Raw genomic sequence first — 21820 nt, 5'->3', positions numbered from 1 at the left:
CAGTTCTCCTTTTCACTGTTACTTTATTTCCAATAAGAAGGAAAGATCAATGACAGTTCATTAATGCAACTGGTTCAGATTCCTCAGTTAGGAAACTTCTTAGATATAAGAAATATAACCTACATTTGACTTCTATTTATATAATTCTCAATTTCAGGTGGATGTATTTGACTTGGAATCTGTCTATATGAATGGGTACAATTTAGTACATATTTCAGTAAATTATTCCCTTTAAAGCTGCAGTGTGTAATAATTACAGGCATATAAAGTCAGAAATTTAATATATTATACATAACTATGTTATTTATCATCACCTATGAGCTCAGCCTTTTAACCATAATATTTGCGTTGCCTTAGAATTCGTTATTTATAATTACATAGGAGCGGGTCTCGCAGCCATGGAGGCTGACATCTTTGCGCTACGGCAAGCGCAGAGGCAACAAACTAGCGATTGCGAGATCTCCCATGACGCTCAAAAATAACTACGGCAAGTTGAGAGAGATTAACTGAGACGGTACTGAACAGTAGATGGCAGTATTATGCCTGAGAAGCGTTTAGTCTGCCTGAAACCAAAGAAGAAGAAGAAGCAGGTATACTGCGCCTCAGTAACAAGAAAGGTGAACAAGGCGGCAGGCGTGAGTGACTTTGCAAACTGTTTGGCACTGTGTGGCCAAACATCAGACGAATGGAGGATCATGCCTACTCTGTATCACAACGAAAAGCGGCGGACACCGAACCCCCGTCATCTAAGAAGCGGAAACACGACGAGAATAAACGCAAGCGTGACAAGAAACGGCAAAAAACACGGATCAACTTTGGCACGGCATTTACACGATGGAAGTCACTGATGGAGGAAAAAGGTTTTCAAAGTGACGCTCAAGTTGCCAGTTTTCTCTTGGACAGGTAATTAATCCTACACACACAATTGTCTAATATCACTGCAGTTTTTGGAGTACAGGATGCTCAGACCTGTCTAAAACAATAACATGCTGCGTGATGATGCTGTTACTCTCCAGTATACTTATTCAGCAACGTCCCTGACGTTTCACAGGTAATGATTCAGTAATTTTCTGTAAAATAATTTTCTGTATATATACCTCGGTTACTTCTCTCCGGCTCCTTTGGAGATCTTCAAGCCTTTCCTCCTCTGCTCTCACCCCGCTTGCTCCCCTCTCTCGCCTGGCCCTAGCTGCACGGCCTCCCTGCCTTCGCCCTCGTCCTCTCCCTCGCGTTGTAACCCCCGTGCCACCAAAATGACTTGGACTCTGTAAACGGGGGATATATATTCTTCCAGCGAACACAATCTCGCTGTTAAACTAATGACTACAATTACTTCGTCTGTTTATATCACCATGCAAAGCAGCTCACCAAGACGTCACAACGATGTAGAAAAAATAACGGGTATATTTATTATCTTAAGTCTACATGAAATCTATACCCTACACAGACTAATGAAATACTATCTGTAAAATTATCTATGTAAACAAACCTCATCACTTGAGAGGGTAGGTGATGTGGACGTCGTAGAAGAAATTTTGTCCCGTAACGCTCGCCGTACTGTTGGGGGGGAGAAGCGGTGGGGGGGAGATGTTCATGTTGCTGCGGTCTGTAGTCTGACCGCTAGATGTCGCTGAAAATTACACACTGTAGCTTTAAATAGGCCTTTAATTTCCACTGCAGCTGATTCTTCTTTTAAGCCCAAGCAAATACTAATAAATTATTTTCTGCATTCAATCAGACACATTCCACATTGCTCTAACCTTACTTCGTAGCTAAGCCATCTGCTTTGAATGTCAAGGATCTTACAAAGCATGGATGAGAAATAGTAAGAGTTATGGGTATCAAATGGAGCCATCCCTCGAGTCCCACATAATAAAAAGTAAAACACAAACTTTACATTACAAACATTGAAGGTTACAGAGAATGAAACATTAATTTGCAAAGATAAAATATGTTAAAGCTAAATTTGTGATGGCAGAAACATTGTGTTTAATTATTCAAAGGTAAAGTTAAAAAAAGTTACTTTTAAATCATCTCAGCAGTTCTTCACCTAAAGCACACATCAGCTGGAGATGGACATCCTACATCCATGTCTTGGCAAATACAGAGAAGGATGAGGTAATCTAATGGTGGTGATAAAGAAACTCAAAGTTAATTTGTGCAATGACAGGGCAATGTGGCACAGCAGTACCAAGGACAATCTTTAAACCAACACCAAATATGAAAAGAATAGATATTTGAAAAAATGAGTCCATGGTTTGTATGTTTCGTACAAACACACAGCACATAAAACAACATTAGCACAGAGTGAGCCTCTCATTGATTGATGGCAAGGCTAAATAAAACTCAGACAGCAAAACAACAAAATGTGAATCACTGAATTTGCTGTCAGTAGCTTTCTAATAATCCCTTATGTGTTGGAGTATTGGAAAATGTGTGCTATGTATGTCCAAATATAAAAAATGTAGCAAGAGTCTTTTCATGCGCTACAGTTCTGAACAGTATATGGGTACTGGGATCAAAGCTGTGAAATTTACTGCTCTACTTGGACAAATTCAGTGTTTTCCTTTTAAAATCATGTCACCATCAGAACTTTTTTTTATTATTATTCAAATATTAACCATCTGAAAAGGTAATCCAAACATATCCTAACCTATCAAAAAGAAATAAAATCTTAGCTGTGATATTTTAGTTACATATGTTATGATTAAAGTAATTACATTCATGCCAAAAAAGGCATCACAAACATTCATGCCACCCCAACTTTTAATGAATCAGAAAAATATCTGTTGCCTGGTTCCTCCGGTAATAAAATTATAAACTTCCTACTGTTGAATGCCTCAAAAAGTGATGCCTTTAATAAGATTATATGCAATCAAGATTCTAGTGTGAACGTTTTGTGTCTCCAAACTAAAACCTCATGCAAAAAAGCTCAATAACAAACCAAGCATGTCCCAGTCTGGTACACATGGTAGAAAAAAGGTGTTCTAACTTCAGACTCCAAACAACACCATATGTAGTCCCAGTGGGTACTTAGGGTAAACATGAATAAAAAAAAAAAAAAAGTGAAGATTTAGATGCCAGGAATGTAAAGGACTTAAAGTCTAGAGGCCAACTTTTATTTACATAGGCTACGTTCACACTGCCGCCTGAAGTAACCCAAATCTGATTTTTTTTGCCCATATGTGACCTGGATCTGATCTTTTCATGGCAGTCTGAATAACACAAATCCGATTTTGGTAAATGATAAATGGTATGTACTTATATAGCACCTTTTTTCAAGTCAGGAGACTTGATCAAAGCACTTTACACTACATTCATTCACCCATTAACACACACACTCACACACTGATGGTGGCAAGCTACATTGTAGCCACAGCTGCCCTGGGGCTGACTGACAGAAGCGGGGCTGCCGTACACTGGCGCCACCGGGCCCGCTGCCCACCATCAGAAGACCATGCAAGTAAAATGTCTTGCCCAAGGACACAACGACAATGAAAGTTGGAGCCGGGGCTTGAACCGTCAATCCTTCGATTTCAGGGCAAACTCCTACATCCAATGCGACCCAGACCATTTGACTATGTGGTCCTGAATCCGATACGAATCTGATCTTTTCAAATTCGACCTGTGTCTGAACGGCCAAGTTGGATTCATCTGACCTGAACGTCATTAATACCCGACAAAGGTCACTATTTTGCGTCTTGCTACGCAGAAGCTACAAGAAAAACAACAACCATGGCGGATGATGATGCGGAGAGCAGTATTTATGTTTAACCACATTGAAAAGATTGACTTTTTATGGTTGGAAAAGACCTTTAGATGCGCACCGGCACTACCATCCATGTTTACTTCCGTAAACACGCTGGTCTGTGATGCCATTGCGTCCTCTACTGCACATGGGAGATACTTGCTTTGTATGACTGCACATACATGTCGCATATATTTGGAAATATGAACGGCAACGCAAAAAAAAAAAAAAACGGATTTCACAAAAAATTTGGAATTGAGCATAAAAGCCTACAGTGTGAAGGTAGCCATAGACTAGAATTGACTCCAAATGAAGGGCACAGGTTACAATTTATTGTATCGCATTACAATGGATAGGTTTCCACACACTGGATAACTTCTTCAGCACTGCAAGGTCTTCTCTTTGCAGGACTATACACACACATCCAAACTGTTGCTACATGAGCTTTCCAATCTGGTTTAAATAGAGGTTTTGCTCCACATATCAATAAGGTCTAAATTTATTTACATTTCATCGCTTCTAGCTGCTGCTGGATCAAAGTTCTGACAAATGTTGATCAAAACTTACACAGTCCCATCAAATCCACAGTGGTTGTTCCCACTAGAGTCAGACTTAAAAAGATCAGAAACCAGTCAGTCAGTGCCACATATGGAAGCGGTCTAAATGCGGTTTGCCAAGATTACATCAGGCCAAGATCTGTGTGTTCCCTCTTGTTGTAATAAGTGTAACCGGGTTACTTGACCCCCAAAATATTAGATCTGGGGCACAATTGCCTGGAATAATGAAAGGGCCTTTAAGTGTATCTAAGGCACTGATCATAAAGTAAGGTTTTAGAACATGTTTATCAAATCAAACTGGGCTTCTATTGATTTCATTCCTCATTTGGAATGTGAATACATACAGGTTAATTTAGATGGCTTTCATTGGGTTTTGGATTTGATTAGGGTTGAATAATTGAATTTGAAATAAACTAATTTCCTTTTATTCAAATCTCTGAAGATTTCCTTGGAAATTCATTTATACAAGATAAAATACTTTTGACCAAGCTTAAAAATGTGTGTTTTACATAATATGCATTTCTAAAGTCTCACCTTTTTTTAATCAAAAGAGTTGACATATGTTTGTGAACATCATAAAAATGGAAATGGACATTGTAAACATCTCCCTAAATCATTGGATGCAGAAGAGCAGCTAACCTATTTACTCCAGGCCACCTATTAGATCTGAATGAAATGTGGAGTGATTAAATCATCTGAGATTTTGTCATAGCAAGACACTCTTTTGACCTGATTGCACACAGTTATTTTGGCTCTCTGACTATTCCAGTCTCTATATTTAGCATTTCAACAATCAGCTGAACTGCCACAGATCTACCTCTGATTACTTTGATTATTTAAAAAAATGTGTGAGACCCGAACAAAAAGATGACTGGTTGCAAGCTGAGAGCAGACTCTCTCTTCTTCTGTCCAACAAGATTTCTTCTCACTGCCAGGCCATTTGCTTTCATTCATCTTGCAGCCAAATATCAAATACCTAGTAGTTGGCAGGGATAAAAGATGGGCAGACATGACAGAGGGAGCAGCTGTGAGTGGAAAATAAATCAGTTAACTGGTCTGACTTGGGAAACCACCTGGAACGTACTTCAGAGAGCAGACAGGATCACTTTTAAATTGAAGATTTTTAATGTATTATAACAGTGAGGTGGGTAGTTTCAGAGTGAGATTAGCTCAATTTTAATCATCTTTTAGGATTCTGCTTGTAAGGCTTGTAAGGAAGTAGAGCATTGGAGCAATTAAATAGATTATAAACTAGATTAGTCAATGCCCAAAGATTTTACTAAATCTCAAAGTAGAGGTCTGTATTTTCTAGGGAATGCTATATTTTCTAAACACTAAAAGACCAAAACATGATGCCCAAATCATTTTGATTTTTATTTTGATAGTAAAAACTCATTTGACAGTGCCTCCACTTTCACTGTCAACCCTTCCCATGATATCACAAGTTAGGATTACAACAGTATTACATTCATTAATTCCTCTAGATGATGCACTTCTAATTTCTGTCAACATCTCGTTGTCTGAAATGGGACTAAACTTTCCTTTGGCTTTAGCTTGTGAAGTTTGAGATGTAACAATAACATAATACAGAAAACAACCAGCAAAAACTTTCTGAAGTTTAACTTAAGCTGAAATTCATGCATCACTTCTTTCTGTCTGTACTGGTTGGAGCCCAGTAGGTCCTCTGGCAGCCCCCACCTCTGTGATCTGTCACACACATTATCAGCCAAGCCTTAAGACAAGAAGTTTCCACCGCTGTGCTCTCCAGCTGTGATTTGTGAAACTCAATTCAATCGCTACTGTCTGTCTGAATCCTGAGCATTATTTCTCTGAGAAAATTTGCACCCTTTGGGCTCAGAGCCGTACAGCACTACTTATCTGTTCGGACGCCGCTGGGCTTGATTTGGTCGGGAGAAAGCTTTGATGTCAAGAGGCCAAAAAGAACAAACACATAAAACTTGTAATAGAGCTGTTTACTTTGACAGGTGCAGGGAATATGCACTCAGTGATTTTCTGTACACAGTTATGTGGCTTATTGGTCTCTTTTACAGTAGCTTCAAAGAAAAAATTAAAACTTATCAGCAGAAGCCTTTTAACATCAACTTGAATCTCTTAGAAAAGAAAAAATGTCTCTTTTGATTCAACCAAAATGTCACTTGGTTGAACCAATTGAGTAAATATGTAACTATCTGTTAATGGTCCTACATGATCTGGTTTTACACCTTCCAAGGTCAGCTATAAGCATATATATGATGAGATATTTCCTGTGAAACTATGGAAAACTATTTTGTGACATATATTTTTTTTCTTCCAGCCAAAAATTATTTCCTATACTGCATGTTGCCCCTCCCCATGTTGGTGCGCCTATTTCATGATGTTGGCCGCACCAAGTTCTTCTATAGGAAGTTTGAACATACTGTAGTCCAGTACCAGTTTTAGTCCGTGAGGCAGACACCCTGTCTACTTTTAAGGCTAGGCTTAAAACTTTCCTTTTTGATAAAGCTTATAGTTAGAGTGGCTCAGGTTATCCTGAGCTATCTCTATAGTTATGCTGCTATAGGCTTAGACTGCTGGAGGACATAGGGACCCCCATTTCATCATTCTGCTTCATTCTCTTTCTATTCTCCTATTCTGCAGAATCTGTTAGTTCAATCTCTAACCTTCTGCTCTATCTGCTTTTCCTCAGAGTAGCTTTGCCTTGTCTGTTCCTGTTTGGCTGTGACGTCATCCTGGAAAGAAACATCAGCTGTGCTGTGACTGGGTGGATGTGCTTTCTTCGTCCTCTGACATGGGAGCTGGCTCGGAGCTCGTCTGCCTGGCTGTGTGTTTCCTGGACGGGGCCGCCTATTACAGCTGCTTTTGTGTCTCTGCTTCCGTCTTCTTGAACCCAGTCGGCCTCGGCAGATGGCCGCTCACACTGAGCCTGGTTCTGCTGGAGGTTTCTTCCTGTTTAAAGGGAGTTTTTCCTCTCCACTGTCGCTACAAGCATGCTTAGTGTGAGGGATTGTATTGAGTCAATGAGTCGATGCAATCAACTGGTTTTCCTTAGATGGAGAACTTTGTATCAATTTGACTTTATGATCTGGTTGAACTGTGAAGTGCCTTGAGATGACATGTGTTGTGAATTTGGCGCTATATAAATAAACTGAATTGAATTGAATTGAATAGTCTGAGGTCTCTCACGGCCCAAAAAAATCTTAGACATTTGCCAAAACAGGTCAGTTGCTTTCCCTGTGCTGATTTGCCTCAACTTTGAGGGAGAATCACCCCATCATCATCCCTGAAGAAAGTGGGTGCCTGTTAACAAAGCAGGTGCAGCGTGGTCAAACTAGGTGCTTCCTGGGGGGGGAGGGTTAAGACTTTCCTAACAAGACAGTGACAGCCGGTCGGGGCTGCAGCTCAGAGAGCAGAAATCAAAAGGTTTACTCAGACATGTATGATAAAAGGAAATACAATTTTTTGCATGGTTTTGATAAAAGAATAGCTTCACAATATAGTTAAAAGCATTGCAATATAAAAGCCTTTAAACTCTACATTAAAAAAACAGCTTTTAAGCTTTAAAAAAGCAATTAATTACTTAAGTAGGATGATAAATGTTCAAAAGGTCAGATTTTCTTATCATGTCAAATTCTAAACAATGTGAAACAAAAGGGGAGGTTATTACTTAAAGCATCAGTTTCAAATAAAGCTGGCTTTTTATTAGCAAAATCAAACATTGGCTTAATAAATAAATTCTCTGCAAAAGTCTGATAAAATTACATCCAAAAATGAACATGTCATAGCTTAGAAATAGTAGTTTGTAAATAAATTAGGGGTAATGCAACGGATGATGCCATGTTGTGTTGACATTCTTTGATTACAGTAGCTGAAAGGGGACAAACTTATCAGCCTCAAATATTTTATCTGAGTCGTTGTTAATGGTAGAGGATTTTAAAACAAGCAAAAATGACCGTATATCATTCTACCTTCCTCTTCTGTGGCAGTGATGATCGTGAAATTAATAATCATGAAAAAACATGGGTTAACACAAGAGCAATTTTTTACAAGGATGTGACAATTTATGAGGGAGCAGGGATTTAGAAAGGACACAGAAGTTGCAGGTTTTCTGCTGGACAGGTGAGTTTATTTAACATAGCAATAAAGTTTATTTCACCATTATGTTAGAAAAAGGAGAGTGTAGTTAAGCAACAAGCCTGTCCTCCCAGCAGAGAAGCTCCAGCTTGTTTGACTTCCCTGGATCAGCACCAATACAAGAATAATCAGGTGTTGTTATGTTTTTACAGATGTCACACAAGCAGGTGACCATAAGCTTCTTTCACCTCTCTTTTCAGTCTGATTTTTTATAAGGTGCACTATTTATTTTAGCTGATGTATCAAGGGTGATTAGGCTGGCTCTGTTGTCCAAGTAAAGATGACTGTTTTTTTTGTGTGCCTACGTAGGATGAGCTCCAATGCAACAGTTGTTGTCACTTTTCACAGAAGTCATACCAGCTAACGTGCTTAGCCCTCTTTTAGTCCTGTTTTCAGAGAAATGTTTCATGTCTTTCATTTTTTATTTTAGCTGATTTAAAAAGGGTGGCGGAGGTTGATGTGTCCCATTCATTGAGAAAGAAAAGAAGTTCACTCAGCAGCTTCCGTTTTAGTTCCTACATGCTTGACGAGAAGGCGCCATTTTATTACACCGCATACATGAGTAAATCTTACACAATGCGGCACTAATGATTTTATGTACATTTGAACCCTTTAGCAGAGATAGCAATGCATTGCCCTCATAAATTAATGTTAAAATTTAAACGGAGGTGTCAAGTAACGAAGTATAAAAACTTTGTTACTGAATTTAAGTACACGTTTTATGTATCTATACTTTACTCCATTACTTATTTTTCTTCCTACTTCTGACTTCTACTCATTACATTTTCACACAAGTATCTGTACTTTCTATTCCTTACATTTTTAAAACAAACGTTACTCGTTACTTTTGGCTTCGGTTTAATGTTTATAAATATTTATTTCACGTCATGTGCTCCATCCAATGCAGATCATTGGCTCCATCCACATCTAGTGAAAACTAGTGAAATTGGATGATTCATATAGCGCAAACACTCATTGGTTAGCTAAAGGAAATCATCAGAAGCAAGCAGGTGTTCTTCAAACTGCAAACGTGAATTGTTTATGCCATGCTACAATGTAAGATTCAGGAAAAGATGTTGAAATGTCTGAAAGGTCGGACACAGGCGAGAGCGCATCGGGAAATGGAGACGGAGACCAACAAGACCTCCCTCACCCTTTGGCCCTATCTAAAGAATTTTTTGAAATAGTCGAAAAATTGAGTTTTCGATTCATTAGTGGCAGCTTGTTGTTTTTTTTTTTTTTAAGGTTACTTTATACTTTTATACTTTAAGTAGTTTTTGGAGCACATACTTTCTCACTTTTACTTGAGTAAAGAGGTCAAGTTGATACTTCAACTTTTACCAGAGTGTTTTTAAACTGCAGTATCTATACTTCTACTTAAGTAACAAATGTGTGTATTTTTGACACCACTGCATTTAAATAATTCTTTCAGTAATAATTAATATAAACAAACAAAATATACTTAAACAAGAGCTCATCATTTTTCTGACCTTTCAAATAAATGTAACACAGCAGCAGAGGACCTCATTGATGGGCTAGAAAACTAATTTCACTGAATACAGGCAGCAGACATTCAGAGCCTTGATTTCTTGTAAACAGCAGTAATAAAAGCAAGAGTGATGATGCATTATAATTACACGGCTTTTATTTTTGTTCTAAACATGCCTTTAAAGGCCTTGTAGAGATTAACATGTAAAGAGGGAGGAAGCTGGAGTAAATCCTAACTCTGAATCTCTTAATAATGAACGCTTCTATCATAGTGCATTCTGGTCAGTTATTGGATGGCAACACATCTATAAAGTGTCTTCAGCTTCAGTAACCTTTACAAGCGTAAAGCAGAAAAAAATGCTTTAAAAGGTTTTATGTTTCAAAGGACAAAGAAGTATTTTCTTCTATTCTTAGAGTAAGCAGCATTTCTTGGCTGTGTAAATGCTGTCCTTGAAAGTATACTTAAAGCCTTTTTTCATGATTCAGATAAGCCTCTGATGTGTCTGGCTGCTGACACTCTAAACACAGAAGAAGTTTATCTCAAATAATAGTTCCTCACTTTCTGTGAGTCTCACAGCACAGAAAACATAATCTTTCTACTTCTCCTACTCAGTTAAATTCACACAATATAATGCTTTAAGGTTTTTTAATCAGAAAAGCATAATATTCTGCTCGAAAGGTAAGGGGGTGTCTTTGTTTGTATCTTTTGTGAGTGTCCATTCTCCAGGACAAGATCCTTCGTTAAGCATCTCTGTTTAGGTTCAGACAGGTCCAGATTTTAATAAACGAGGACCTCAACTCTATAAACATCTAAAATCTCCCCTTATCTGTTTCTCACAAAAAGAAAAAAATGCCTTAAATATCAAGCTGTGCTTAATTATTTGTTTGCCATGTAAGATTACATTTGACTTGTGCATGGTTGTCTCATTTTTTATGTAGCTCTAATGCAAAACAGTGTCAGAACAGCAGGTTTTTGTGCTTTCACACAAATGAAGGATTTTATGAATCTCAAATAAGCTATTCGTTAGAATTGTCAATTTTTTATAAATAAAAAATGGAGAACGGGTCATTTAGTTTGGCTTGGAACCGAAAACTGTGAATCAGCTTTTAAACTTAGCATCATTAGCCAACAGAAGGTGTCAACTTTATCAATACGGCATGTAGATAAACAACAGACACATTGTGTCAAACAGACCACCATTATGTCGCCACCCTGGCAGAATTGTTCCCTGGCTGAAGAACCATTTTTTTGGGTCATTAAACTAGCAAAAAAAAAAAGGTCTTTAATTTCTACTTAACTCAAAAGCTTAATGGTTGAAGCCAGAGGACCGTTTCACAAAGCAGGTTTACTGAAAACTCTAAGTTGTCTAAACATGGAAACAAAGAAACTCTGACTTTTCCGGTTCACAAAGAAATTTTCCTCAACCATGGTTAAAGTCACTGTAGTAAAATTCTCCCCAGAGCTAAACTGGATGGGAGCAGGTTTCCTTCAGAAAGCTCGGAGTGTCATCTGTCTCCACTCAACTGGAAATAAATAATAAAACAGCCAATCACGCTGTTTTATTTCCTGATTTAGCCAGACGTTTGTCAAAGTTTTGTGCATAAAAATAAATAAATAAATATATATATATTTAAAAACAAACATTGCATGTCTATTTGAGAAGGATCTTCTTAAAGAAGGATTATTATTTTTTCACAGAGAATTAAATATTCATTGGGAGAGGATTCTACAACTCATTTGACAGGGCATGAGATTACTTGTTTTTGGTTTGTTTAATATGAGCGAAATGTAGATCATTTTATTTTTTTGTTATATTTACAGTACATTAAGAACTACAGAAAATATTTTTAGATTACATGTAAATAGATAGATTCCGCAGGGAAAAGGGATTACTTTAAGGTTAGGATTAGGATTCAATGGATGATAACAGCCTAATGAGCCTACTGGCACAATCTGAAACGATTCTATGGGCCTGGTAGCCACAAATGACATCCATTTATTGTGATGATAGCATCTGATGAGGGATTCTGAGCATTATTTGGGGATGATGAGATGATGCAAGGGTTCTATATATTAGAACAACATTTTTAGACTTTATTTTCACATGCTGCCGGAAGATTTCATCTATATAGATACATTGATCTACTACCATTCAAAAAACACTTCTATAAACTTATTGCAATCACAACCGGTTATGGCAAGCCGTTTTAATATATTCTTGATTTACTTAATATGTATTCCTGATATTCCTGATTTTTTCTTTGTCTAAATGAACATTTCAATCAAAATGTAATTTTCTATATCTAGAATGAACATTCTGAATGTCTATAAATGTCTAGTTTGTTAAACCTGCTTCATGAAACGTATCCCCGGACATACAGTATTTAGGTGTTTAGGGTTGTCAAAAGTATTGTTTCACCAAAAAGTGTAAAAACTCAAACACTGTTACACAGCATAACAATAATTTTGTAAGGAAGCGATACAGTAGCAGCCTTTCAAAATGGCCCTTCCCAGTGAAACGCCAGCTGAATGGCAGCCCACTTCCCTGCAACTTCTAGCAGAATCCCCTCCAACTTCCAGCCACTGGAGTGACCCCATCCTTCTCCTGTGCATGCATATTACTCTGACTACACCGTTTCAATGAATAACAGGGTCTGAACAGGAGACGATGCTTCTCTTTAGATCTTAATGTCCACAAACCATGACAGAAAGAATATTTTGGTAAAAAAAATTGATGTTTAAAAAGGAATTGTAGGGGACCAACCAAGGGCCAGCCAAGGAAAGTGGGGAAATTTTGAATGGCTACTACTGTACTAAAGGCAAGTTTTGTTTGCTATTTTTAATCTTGGATCTCTGTATTATTTTAATGTTAAAAGAACCATACAACAAACCTAATATATTGTCAAACTGTGGTTCAATGGGTTGTTTCACATTTATTTGCACACCAATTTAACTTATTTATTCTGTTGATAAACATGTTCCATGTTGAGATAAAAATAATTTGTTAAAATACTCTTTATGTCTAATCATTTGTGTGTCCTCATGGTATACGACATTAGTTTTATGCATTGAATATTTCCATTTGTAATCATTTTGAGTTTGAATTTTTTTTTTTTTTTTGTTATAGCCCCACCACATACTGATCCAAGACCCATCCGAACCGAGAGAGATCAGATAAATAGAGAGACAGAGGTAGAATAGATTAAATTGGCCAATATAAGATTCTGGAATGTTCCTCTCAATGCTCAATAGGAAACCAACCAATTCAGGAAGAGCGACCAACTATTCGGCCTGCATTAATCCAAACACCCTTGATTGTGAGAAAAAAAGTTTGCAGCTGGAGTGTAATTTATTTGATTAAATAACAGTAGGAGTGTATGTGTATCTTGAGTTTGTTTGTCTAATTCTAAATTAGCAAAAATAAAATAAATTTCAAAATAAACTAAACTGGTGCATCATCTGTAGTTCTTTATTTTCATGTTGTACTATGTCAGCTTGAAAAAAAAATCAAGGGTTCAAATAAAGCTTAAAATTGACCATTTCTGCTGATGAGTAGCCAATACTTCTATTTAAAGCATCTCTCCAACATCATTACCTTTATTTTTTGCATATTTTTTGATATCAGTGCACGTGTTGAATTCTGAAATAAAGAAACACTCTTGTTCAAAGGCCTCTATGGTTCAGGATGGAGTCCTGCCTTAATGATGCCTGACCAAACATTATAAAGCCCGCCTGACTTTACATCCTGACTTCTCCTCTCTTGACTCATTTTCGTCTTTAGTGTTGATTAAAAATCTCAGAGCTACAGGGGGAACAGAAAAACCTTATGGAATACTAAATTAAAGAATAATTCCATTTAAATGTTACTAGGAAGAAGAACCTGCAAACATAAAAGCTAAAAACATTATTTTCAGAGAATAAAATGGTTCTCACATACCAGGATCTGATTTGGAGAACGTGTCCACATCCAGCAGAGCCCTGGAAACAAACAGGAAGAAAAGCAGGATTAAAATGAGTAAATCTAACCTCCTTCAAAGATTTCTGACAATTGATTCATTAACATCTCCAGAAATCTATTTGGATCTTCCTTCCGGATTTTCTTTTTTGAGTATTTCCACACACAAAAAACCCAAGTCAAGCTCCCAGAGTCAGGTCATGAGCAGATTTTATTATTTCCAAAAATGACTCTTTGAAACCGAGCATCAAAAAGAATATGTAATGTGTTTCTATGAAATGACTGCAGTATATAACAAAAATAAACCGTCGCTAACATCAAGGCTCAATAATACATTCAGGGAGGAGGTGATGAAATGTGCTTTGCTCTTCAACACAAAGCAAGTCAGCAGAGTTAACTGTAACTGTACCAAACCCAACAAGAATAAAAAGTACCAGAACACAAGTTAAGTGACTCTACTAAATTTCACAATTTGGTCACATTTCAACTAACGAAGATCCATCCATCCATCTTCTCCTTCTTAGTCCTGTGAGGGTCACAGTGTGTGTGTGTGTGTGTGTGTGTGTGTGTGTGTGTGTGTGTGTGTGTGTGTGTGTGTGTGTGTGTGTGTGTGTGTGTGTGTGTGTGTGGCTATGGGCAGGGTACTGTACACCCTGGGCAGCTTGGCAGTCTGTCACAGGGCAACACCTAACAATCATGTTGAAAGACCCCAGGCCAGGAATCAAATCTAGAACCTTCTTGCTGTAAGGCAACAATGCTACCAACTGCACCATCATGCAGCCAGCTCATAAAGATTTTAAAACAAAAGTTAAAACTATACTTCAGATGCTTTCATTTATATAATATAAAGAAAGACAATGCATACTTTCTTTCATTTGGATGGTTTATTTCCATGTCAAAATATAAATGAATATCTTTATTGGCTTCCTGTTAAATCCAGATTTTAATTTAAAATACTCCTTCTCACACATAAAGTCTTAAATGGCCAGGCTCCATCTTATATTAGAGATCTGATCATTCCTTTTGATCCTAACAGAGCACTACGCTCTTAGTCAGGAAGTTATCTACTGGTTCCTACTGTAGAATTTCTAAAAGTAGAATGGGACGCAGACCTTTTAGTTATCGGGCTCCTCTCCTGTTGAACCAACTACTGTAGTAGTTTTAGTCCATGAGGCAGACACCCTGTCTACTGTTAAGGGTAGGTTTAAAACATTCCTTTTTGACAAAGCTTATCTTTAGAGTAGTTGAGGATGTCATGAGCTATCTCTATAGTTAAGTTGCTATAGGCTTAGACTGCTGGACAACATAGGGACCACTTTTCTCTATTCTCTGATTTTGTAGTATTTGTTAGTTCAATCTCTAATGCTGTGCTCTCTCTTTTTTTCCTCATCATAGTAGCTTCATCAGGTCTGCTCCAGTTTGGCTGTGACACCATCATGGAGAGAAATATCAGCTGTGCTGCTGCCATCAACATTTTTGTTTATAGATGTTGGAGCTTGACATGTTTTTTCAGTGTAGTCCTGTTTCTCTGAATGTGACTAACTGGATGTGCTCTCTTCATCCTCTGATGTGGGAGCTTGCTCGGAGCTTATCTGTCTGGCTGTGTGTTTTCTGGACAGGGCCACCTGTGGCGCTGGTTGATGGTTACCTCTCTGCTTCTTTTTCTATGTCTTCTTCTGTGTCTTTGAACCTCAGTCAGCCTCCGCACATGGCTGCTCACTGGTTCAGCTGGTGGTTTCTTCCTGTTAAAAGGGAGTTTTCCTCTCCACTGTCACTATAAGCATGCTTAGTGTGAGGGATTGCTTTTCTGTCAATGAGTTGATGCAGTCAGGTCATTTTTCTTAGAAAGAACACTTTGAATCAATCTGACTGTATGATCTGGGTGAATTGTCTCTGTAAAGTGCCTTGAGAGGACATGTGTTGTGAATTAGCACTCTATAAATAATCTGAATTAAATTATAAGGTTCTAAAATTATTTAAATCGCATCAAAATTTAAAGACACAACTGGTAAATTTTATTCAAAAAAGAGGAAAAGCTCTATTGTGTATTAAAAAACATCTGCTTGGAAAGACATCAGCAATGATCTTAGAGAAGGAACATTGCTTTACTGCATATAACAAAGTAGTCCATAAAAGTGTCAATATTCATAATGGAAGTAAGGTACGCACCTTGGATTCAGCTCTGCAACTGTCAAGATTACTGTTTGCTATATTTTGGTCATTTAAACAAAGATCTGATCCATTCCAAAGGATTCAACGGCAGCGCTCTCCTTTTAACACTTCTTAGTGGATGGAGCAGCTGCTCCTGCATGATTGTCAGCGTGAATTCATACCTGCTGCAGAAAGCAGATTCTAGTGAGGGAAGACAATCTCTGTGACTCAAAGCAACTAATAGCTGTGATATCAGCAACTTGCTGTTAAACAGCTAATGTAAGTTTATTCCATCTCATTGTTGGTCCTTCATTTGTTGCAAATACAAAACAGGAGCTTCATTGATCACTTTAAACGTCTAACTTTAATGTAGATACAGTCACCAGGTGGACATCAAAGACTCAATATAGACAGACGAACGGACAGACAGACAGGTGGAAAGGAGGAGCTAAAACACAAAGCAAATCTGTAATTACAGGTGTTTTCTTCCCTATCATCATCAAATAAGGATAGTCGGTGAAACAACCAAATCATGGATATAAGCAGGTGAAACAATTTTCTTTGCAGGAAGTCTGACTTGGCATTAGAGGTAAGATGAGGAGCTTTTTCACTCAGTACGAAGCCATCAAAAGGACTTGATTGATGTGGTTTGGTTATCTGAACAGGATGCCTTCCTGAAAGCTCTCAAAATGAGTTGGATGATGTTAGCTTTTATTCCTGTGAACACACGTGGTCAAAACCCAGTGTTGAATAGGTTGAAGATGAAGAATAGATAAACAGACGGATTTGACAGCACCGTGCTTCATGTAAGCCACACAAAACATATCAACAAAAACATTTTAATCAGACTGTTAAGCATGGCAGCAACTGGGTAATGCTATGATCTTATTTTCAAAATAGAAAATGTTGTCCTACTTTCAGTCACTGAATCCAGAACTATTCTGAAGCATTGCACTGCATCAGAGATGACTGTCTGAAATTAAAACATATTTTTCATAAAGAAAGTAGAGTAAAGTAGACAAGTCATTGTCAGATATAATCTGAAATAAAATTCATTTAACAATACTGATCCTGAAATTCACACCAGTAACAAGATGTCTGGATGGACCATGTTCTCTGACTCTGCTGTCGCCATAAGATCTGCAATTCCTGTCACAACCGCAATCCCTGAACCCAGCGTTAGACACAGGAAGTAGGGGATGCTGTCAAGCTGAAGATGTAGTCCTAATGAACATGGTAGGTTTGTTGGACACCTGAGGCAGCAAGCAGATATCATGTGGCCAACTGTCCTGCTGCCCGGCTAATCACAGAGACAAAAACTCGGGTCTGGGAGGAATTTGGAGAGACCATGGAGAAAGACGATCGGTTGGTCTCAAAGCAATTCTGGAAAATGGTAAAGTGCCTCCCTTGGGAAGACTTTGCTAACACTATTTTTTGAGGGAGTGGGGAACTGACCAGAAAATAAAATTTTTTTACCAGCCCAACAAATTTTTCCTGCCAGAAAAAAAAAATGATAATAATTTGCTCTCTGGCATTTACTGGGCTTGTGTTCACGGATGCTTTCATAGATTGTAAGCAAGCGAGAAATTAATCATGTCTGTCAGTCTCTTGTGAAACAGTCTTCCCGAAAGCGGCATTTTTCAATAAACATTTTCTTCGCCCCGGGGGGCAGTAGATCCCCCCCGCTCATTGGCATGTTGTCTTTTAGAAAGCTTGGTTGCTCCAACTATATACCACCACAGTTAGCCTAGCGGCAGAGTTGTTGTTAACAACGGGGTGTTGGGGGGTGTGGTCTCTATACGCGTGTCTGTCTATCGGTGTCTGAGGAACAGACAGCAGTGGAACAAACGGAGGGACAGAGGGAGGGGAGACTTACCAAAATCAAAGACTAAAGGAGGTTACTGAATGCAACTGTGGTCCAAATACTTCCTTGCCTTTTGGTGAATGATGCTCTGGCATTAAATCGCCAAATGGAAAATTTAGTCACATTTGGCAAGAAGTGGTGAGGGTTAATTTTGGACCCTGCTGCTGACCTTGAATGTGGTCATCAGCTGATGATGGAAGGAATATTTCTAGGATCTCCTCAACCCGGCTAAAGAAGAAACAGGGTGCTCTGGGACAGGTGTCACTGAGGTGGTCAAAAAACTCTACAGTGGCGTAGCTTTGATGGCGGATGAGATCCATCTTAAGTAATTTAGGCTTTCCGTATACTGTATCATGGTTGACTCACCACTTTATATAGCACTAAAATAACCCAAAGCAAACAAGCAAGCGCATGTCTCAATACTGTAAATGTTTAAGACTCGCTTATTCAAAGTTCAGACTTCCACTGGAATGAAGTGCTGGTCAGAAACCCCCCAATTTCTCTGGATTTAAGAAATTCTACAATTTCTAATACTTAGATGTAAAATAGTACAAAAAATAATGCAACTGCTTTTGGCTTTTACTTAATCATATCTAGTTACTTTAACACAATTGTTTTATTTCCTACCTTGCTAACATGAAACAATTATGTTAAAGTAACTAAATATGATTAAGTAAATGCAAAAAATGTTTGCATTATTTTTTTTAGTGTATGACAAACATTTGAAGGCAGCTGCCACACCAAAACTGACAGAACTACAGTAATTACTGAATTTAGGCAATTTTTTTCTCACAGTAACCATGGCAAGCTCATAGTTTTTCTGTTAAAGTTTTAAAAGTTTGGGGTTTTTTCCTTTCTTTTTTTACTCTTATCTTTATGTGATATAAAAAATAGTTTGATGGTTGAAAAAAACATTTAAGTCAGACAAAAAAACTAAAAGAAGAAATGTGCAGTAGATAATAAATACTTATTATGACTCTATGTATGTAACTCCTGATCGGCAAACATTTGCTTTTTTGTGTTTAAAAGGCCACAGCCAGGAATTTTTCAAACACAGAGTAAAGAATACTCTGGGATTAAACACAGAAAACCTAATCATGAATGTTCTTTTATTCAGAGCTCAGTTGAGGCTCCCCAGGTTGGGGCTGTCTAACTCGGGTGTCTGGCCATTTCAAATCTCACAGATCTCATGAGGCTCACCACAGGAGTAAAAGCTATTCATAATTCAGGAGCCAACTGAGAAGAGACAGAGCACTCTATTGGGCAAGCAGGCAGGCTGGCAGGAAATAAAAAACCAAAAAAAAAACATGCTGAGTTTTACTGATCGGTCAGTCTGTCACTTTGCCTTCAAACCCTTTAACTCAAGCAGCCAATCAAAGGGTAGACAAGTGTTCATATCTTAGAGAATCCAAAATTGGTGCTAATTAATTGTTCACTAAATACACTGACATGCTGTGGGAAGCTGTGGGAATCCACACAGCTGCCAGATTCCAAGCACTGAGACAAAGAAAAAAAAAAAAAAAAGTCTTTAACCTAAATAGAATATGCAGCTGGAAATCACACAGGGAATACTAGATAGATAGATAGATAGATAGATAGATAGATAGATAGATAGATAGATAGATAGATAGATAGATAGATAGATAGATAGATAGATAGATAGATAGATAGATAGATAGATATATAGATAGATAGATAGATAGATAGATAGATAGATAGATAGATAGATAGATAGATAGATAGATAGATAGATAGATAGATAGATAGATAGATAGATAGATAGATAGATAGATAGATAGATAGATAGATAGATAGATAGATAAGGTAAGTGCAGACTCCTATAATAATAATAATAATAGTGAATTTGCTCATACCTGCAGGAAACTGTAACTTCTATTTTAGTTGCAGGGACTCTGGTGTTCAGAGGGTCGAAATCCCCTATTGAAGCCATCATCTCGCCTCGCGACGCTAATGATCATCCGAAAAAGCGCCTTGATATCTGTAGGGATGGAAAGATGTGATGGTTCAGCACTTGGATCGTGATCGCAGTAAATCCATGGCTGGGATCTGCCTCTGGGTTTTCACCTGCGGAGCAGCGGAGGAGGGAAGGGAGGAGATGAAGGTGCGGGGGTGGGGGAGCCCGACAGGAGGAGAGAGGCTGAAAGTTAGGAGGCAGATTTAAAGTTCATCCAGCTCTGCCGTCATGTGCGGCCACGCTGAGCTCCCGGGGTCTGTCCCGGCGCTGGCTGGAAAGGAGCAGAGCACCCCCCACTGGCGGATTGTAGCAGCGACAGCAGGTGAACCTCGTTTATTTTACACCTTTAAGCGCCTTTCTAACGCTTTTATTGTCGGCATAGTAGCAAACCTCCTGTCGTCTGAATGCTTGTCTGTTTGCTCAAAGACTCCTGACCTTTTCCATCTCCCCCCTCTCTGTCTGTCATCCTCTAATGAGGGATTTCCCTTCTGAGACGAAATCTAATGAGCTGTTCATTTCTGCAGCAGTCTGCAAATCCTGTTTATGAAACGCCCGTTTTTTTATTATACATTTTTGCGCAGCAACATTTTGATCAGATGTGACTTATTAATCATTTTTAATTCATTTCATTTATTTAAATGTATTTATTTTGGGGCAATCCAGGAGATCCCTAAGTATTCAAAGGAGATTTGGTATGCTTAACACGTGAAGAAAAATTAAAATTTTCTGTGTAAGACTTTAGATTTTAATGTTGTCGAGTAAAAGTGCAGGTGAAATGGGAGCATCACATTATTTTGCATTTTAATATCTAAGAGTTCCCATAACTCAGTATGAGATTTAGCTGGGCATCAGATTTACAGCAGAAAAAAGGACTCTCCAAATAGATATGCTTATTTTCAAAGATATATTCTAGGTAATTGTTTATCTAACACTAGATTTACATGATAAAACTGGAATTTGAAAGATGTTCAGTCATTAAACCCTATAATCAAATCTCTCACTAAAATAAAAATGATTGTGGAGTACTTTTGTGATGGTTTTTATAGGTGACCAATTATTTCAGTGAAAGTTTTAGTCTGTGTAACAAATAACTAAAACAAAGAAAAACAAATATTTACAGCTATTTTTCATTTTGAGTAGGCCTACACAGATTCAGATCTGGTGATATATTTCCTATGAGTTTATATCGTATTTCTGTTTTGGTTTGTAAGGTTTTAAAAAAAAACTACAGCAAATTTTCCAAGTTCAATTTACTCCCTGGTGTCAATGGTTTTGGTTATGTTTAGGTTTTATCTTTGAGTTTTCATTGGGTTTAATTCCATTTTGTGTTATTCCAGTTATTTTTAATTGTAGGTAGATGAGTTCTTAGGTATTTCTTGGTTGCCCTCTGTTGCCCTCTTGTGTCAATCTCCTTATCCCTCGCTCCTTTCTAGACTCCTCTGTTCACACCTGCTCCTAATCTGGTGATGAGCCTGATCTTTGTTTCTGTCAAGCTCAGTCACTGTTTGCTGGTTTGTCATCATTTCTTCCCCTTCAAGTGAGTTTTATGTATTTCCGTGTATCCTGAGAATTTATGTGTTTTTGGATTTTTGCTTCTGCCTTTTTTTTTTAGATAAATAAATCCACAAGAAACGACCTTCAGCTTCAGTCTCTACATTTGGGTCCTCTTATCAAACCTCCACCCAACCTGACACCTGGAGTGACTTCCGGCAGTTTGAGGATACCTGGGTTGTTAAAAGCTGAGCTAAAGTCCTAAAATGGATCCCTGGTTTTTTTTGGGGATACATGAGGAAGTGTAAAATCAAGTTGACTGCATACTCTGCCAACCTATTTGCCTGAAAAGACTGCAGGGGGTCCAGAAGGGGATCTGTGATGACCTTCAGATGCTTCGACACAACACTCAAACAATTTCATGACCACACATGTCAGGGGGACAGGTCTGTTGTAATT

The 21820-nt window shown here is 38.0% G+C and overlaps 1 protein-coding gene across 1 annotated transcript in view; it reads right to left on the bottom strand.

The window, feature by feature from the left end:
- LOC119773514 (copine-9-like) overlaps positions 1–20137 on the bottom strand; it is a 165129-nt gene extending 144992 nt beyond the window's left edge. The window contains exons 1-3 of the mRNA XM_038270498.1: positions 19981–20137; positions 19770–19894; positions 13863–13903 (exon numbers count right to left, since the gene is read on the bottom strand). Coding sequence (XP_038126426.1) covers positions 13863–13903; positions 19770–19849 — 121 coding nt within the window. The 5' untranslated portion in view covers positions 19850–19894; positions 19981–20137. The remainder of the gene's footprint in view (positions 1–13862; positions 13904–19769; positions 19895–19980) is intronic.
- Between the last annotated feature and the right edge of the window lie 1683 nt (positions 20138–21820).

Source organism: Cyprinodon tularosa, unplaced genomic scaffold, assembly GCF_016077235.1.
Source record: "Cyprinodon tularosa strain WSP-4 unplaced genomic scaffold, ASM1607723v1 ctg762, whole genome shotgun sequence".
In the NCBI taxonomy this organism is placed as follows: Eukaryota; Metazoa; Chordata; class Actinopteri; order Cyprinodontiformes; family Cyprinodontidae; genus Cyprinodon; species Cyprinodon tularosa.
Note: the sequence above shows the minus strand (reverse complement) of the source record. Positions and strands in the feature narration are given on the sequence as shown.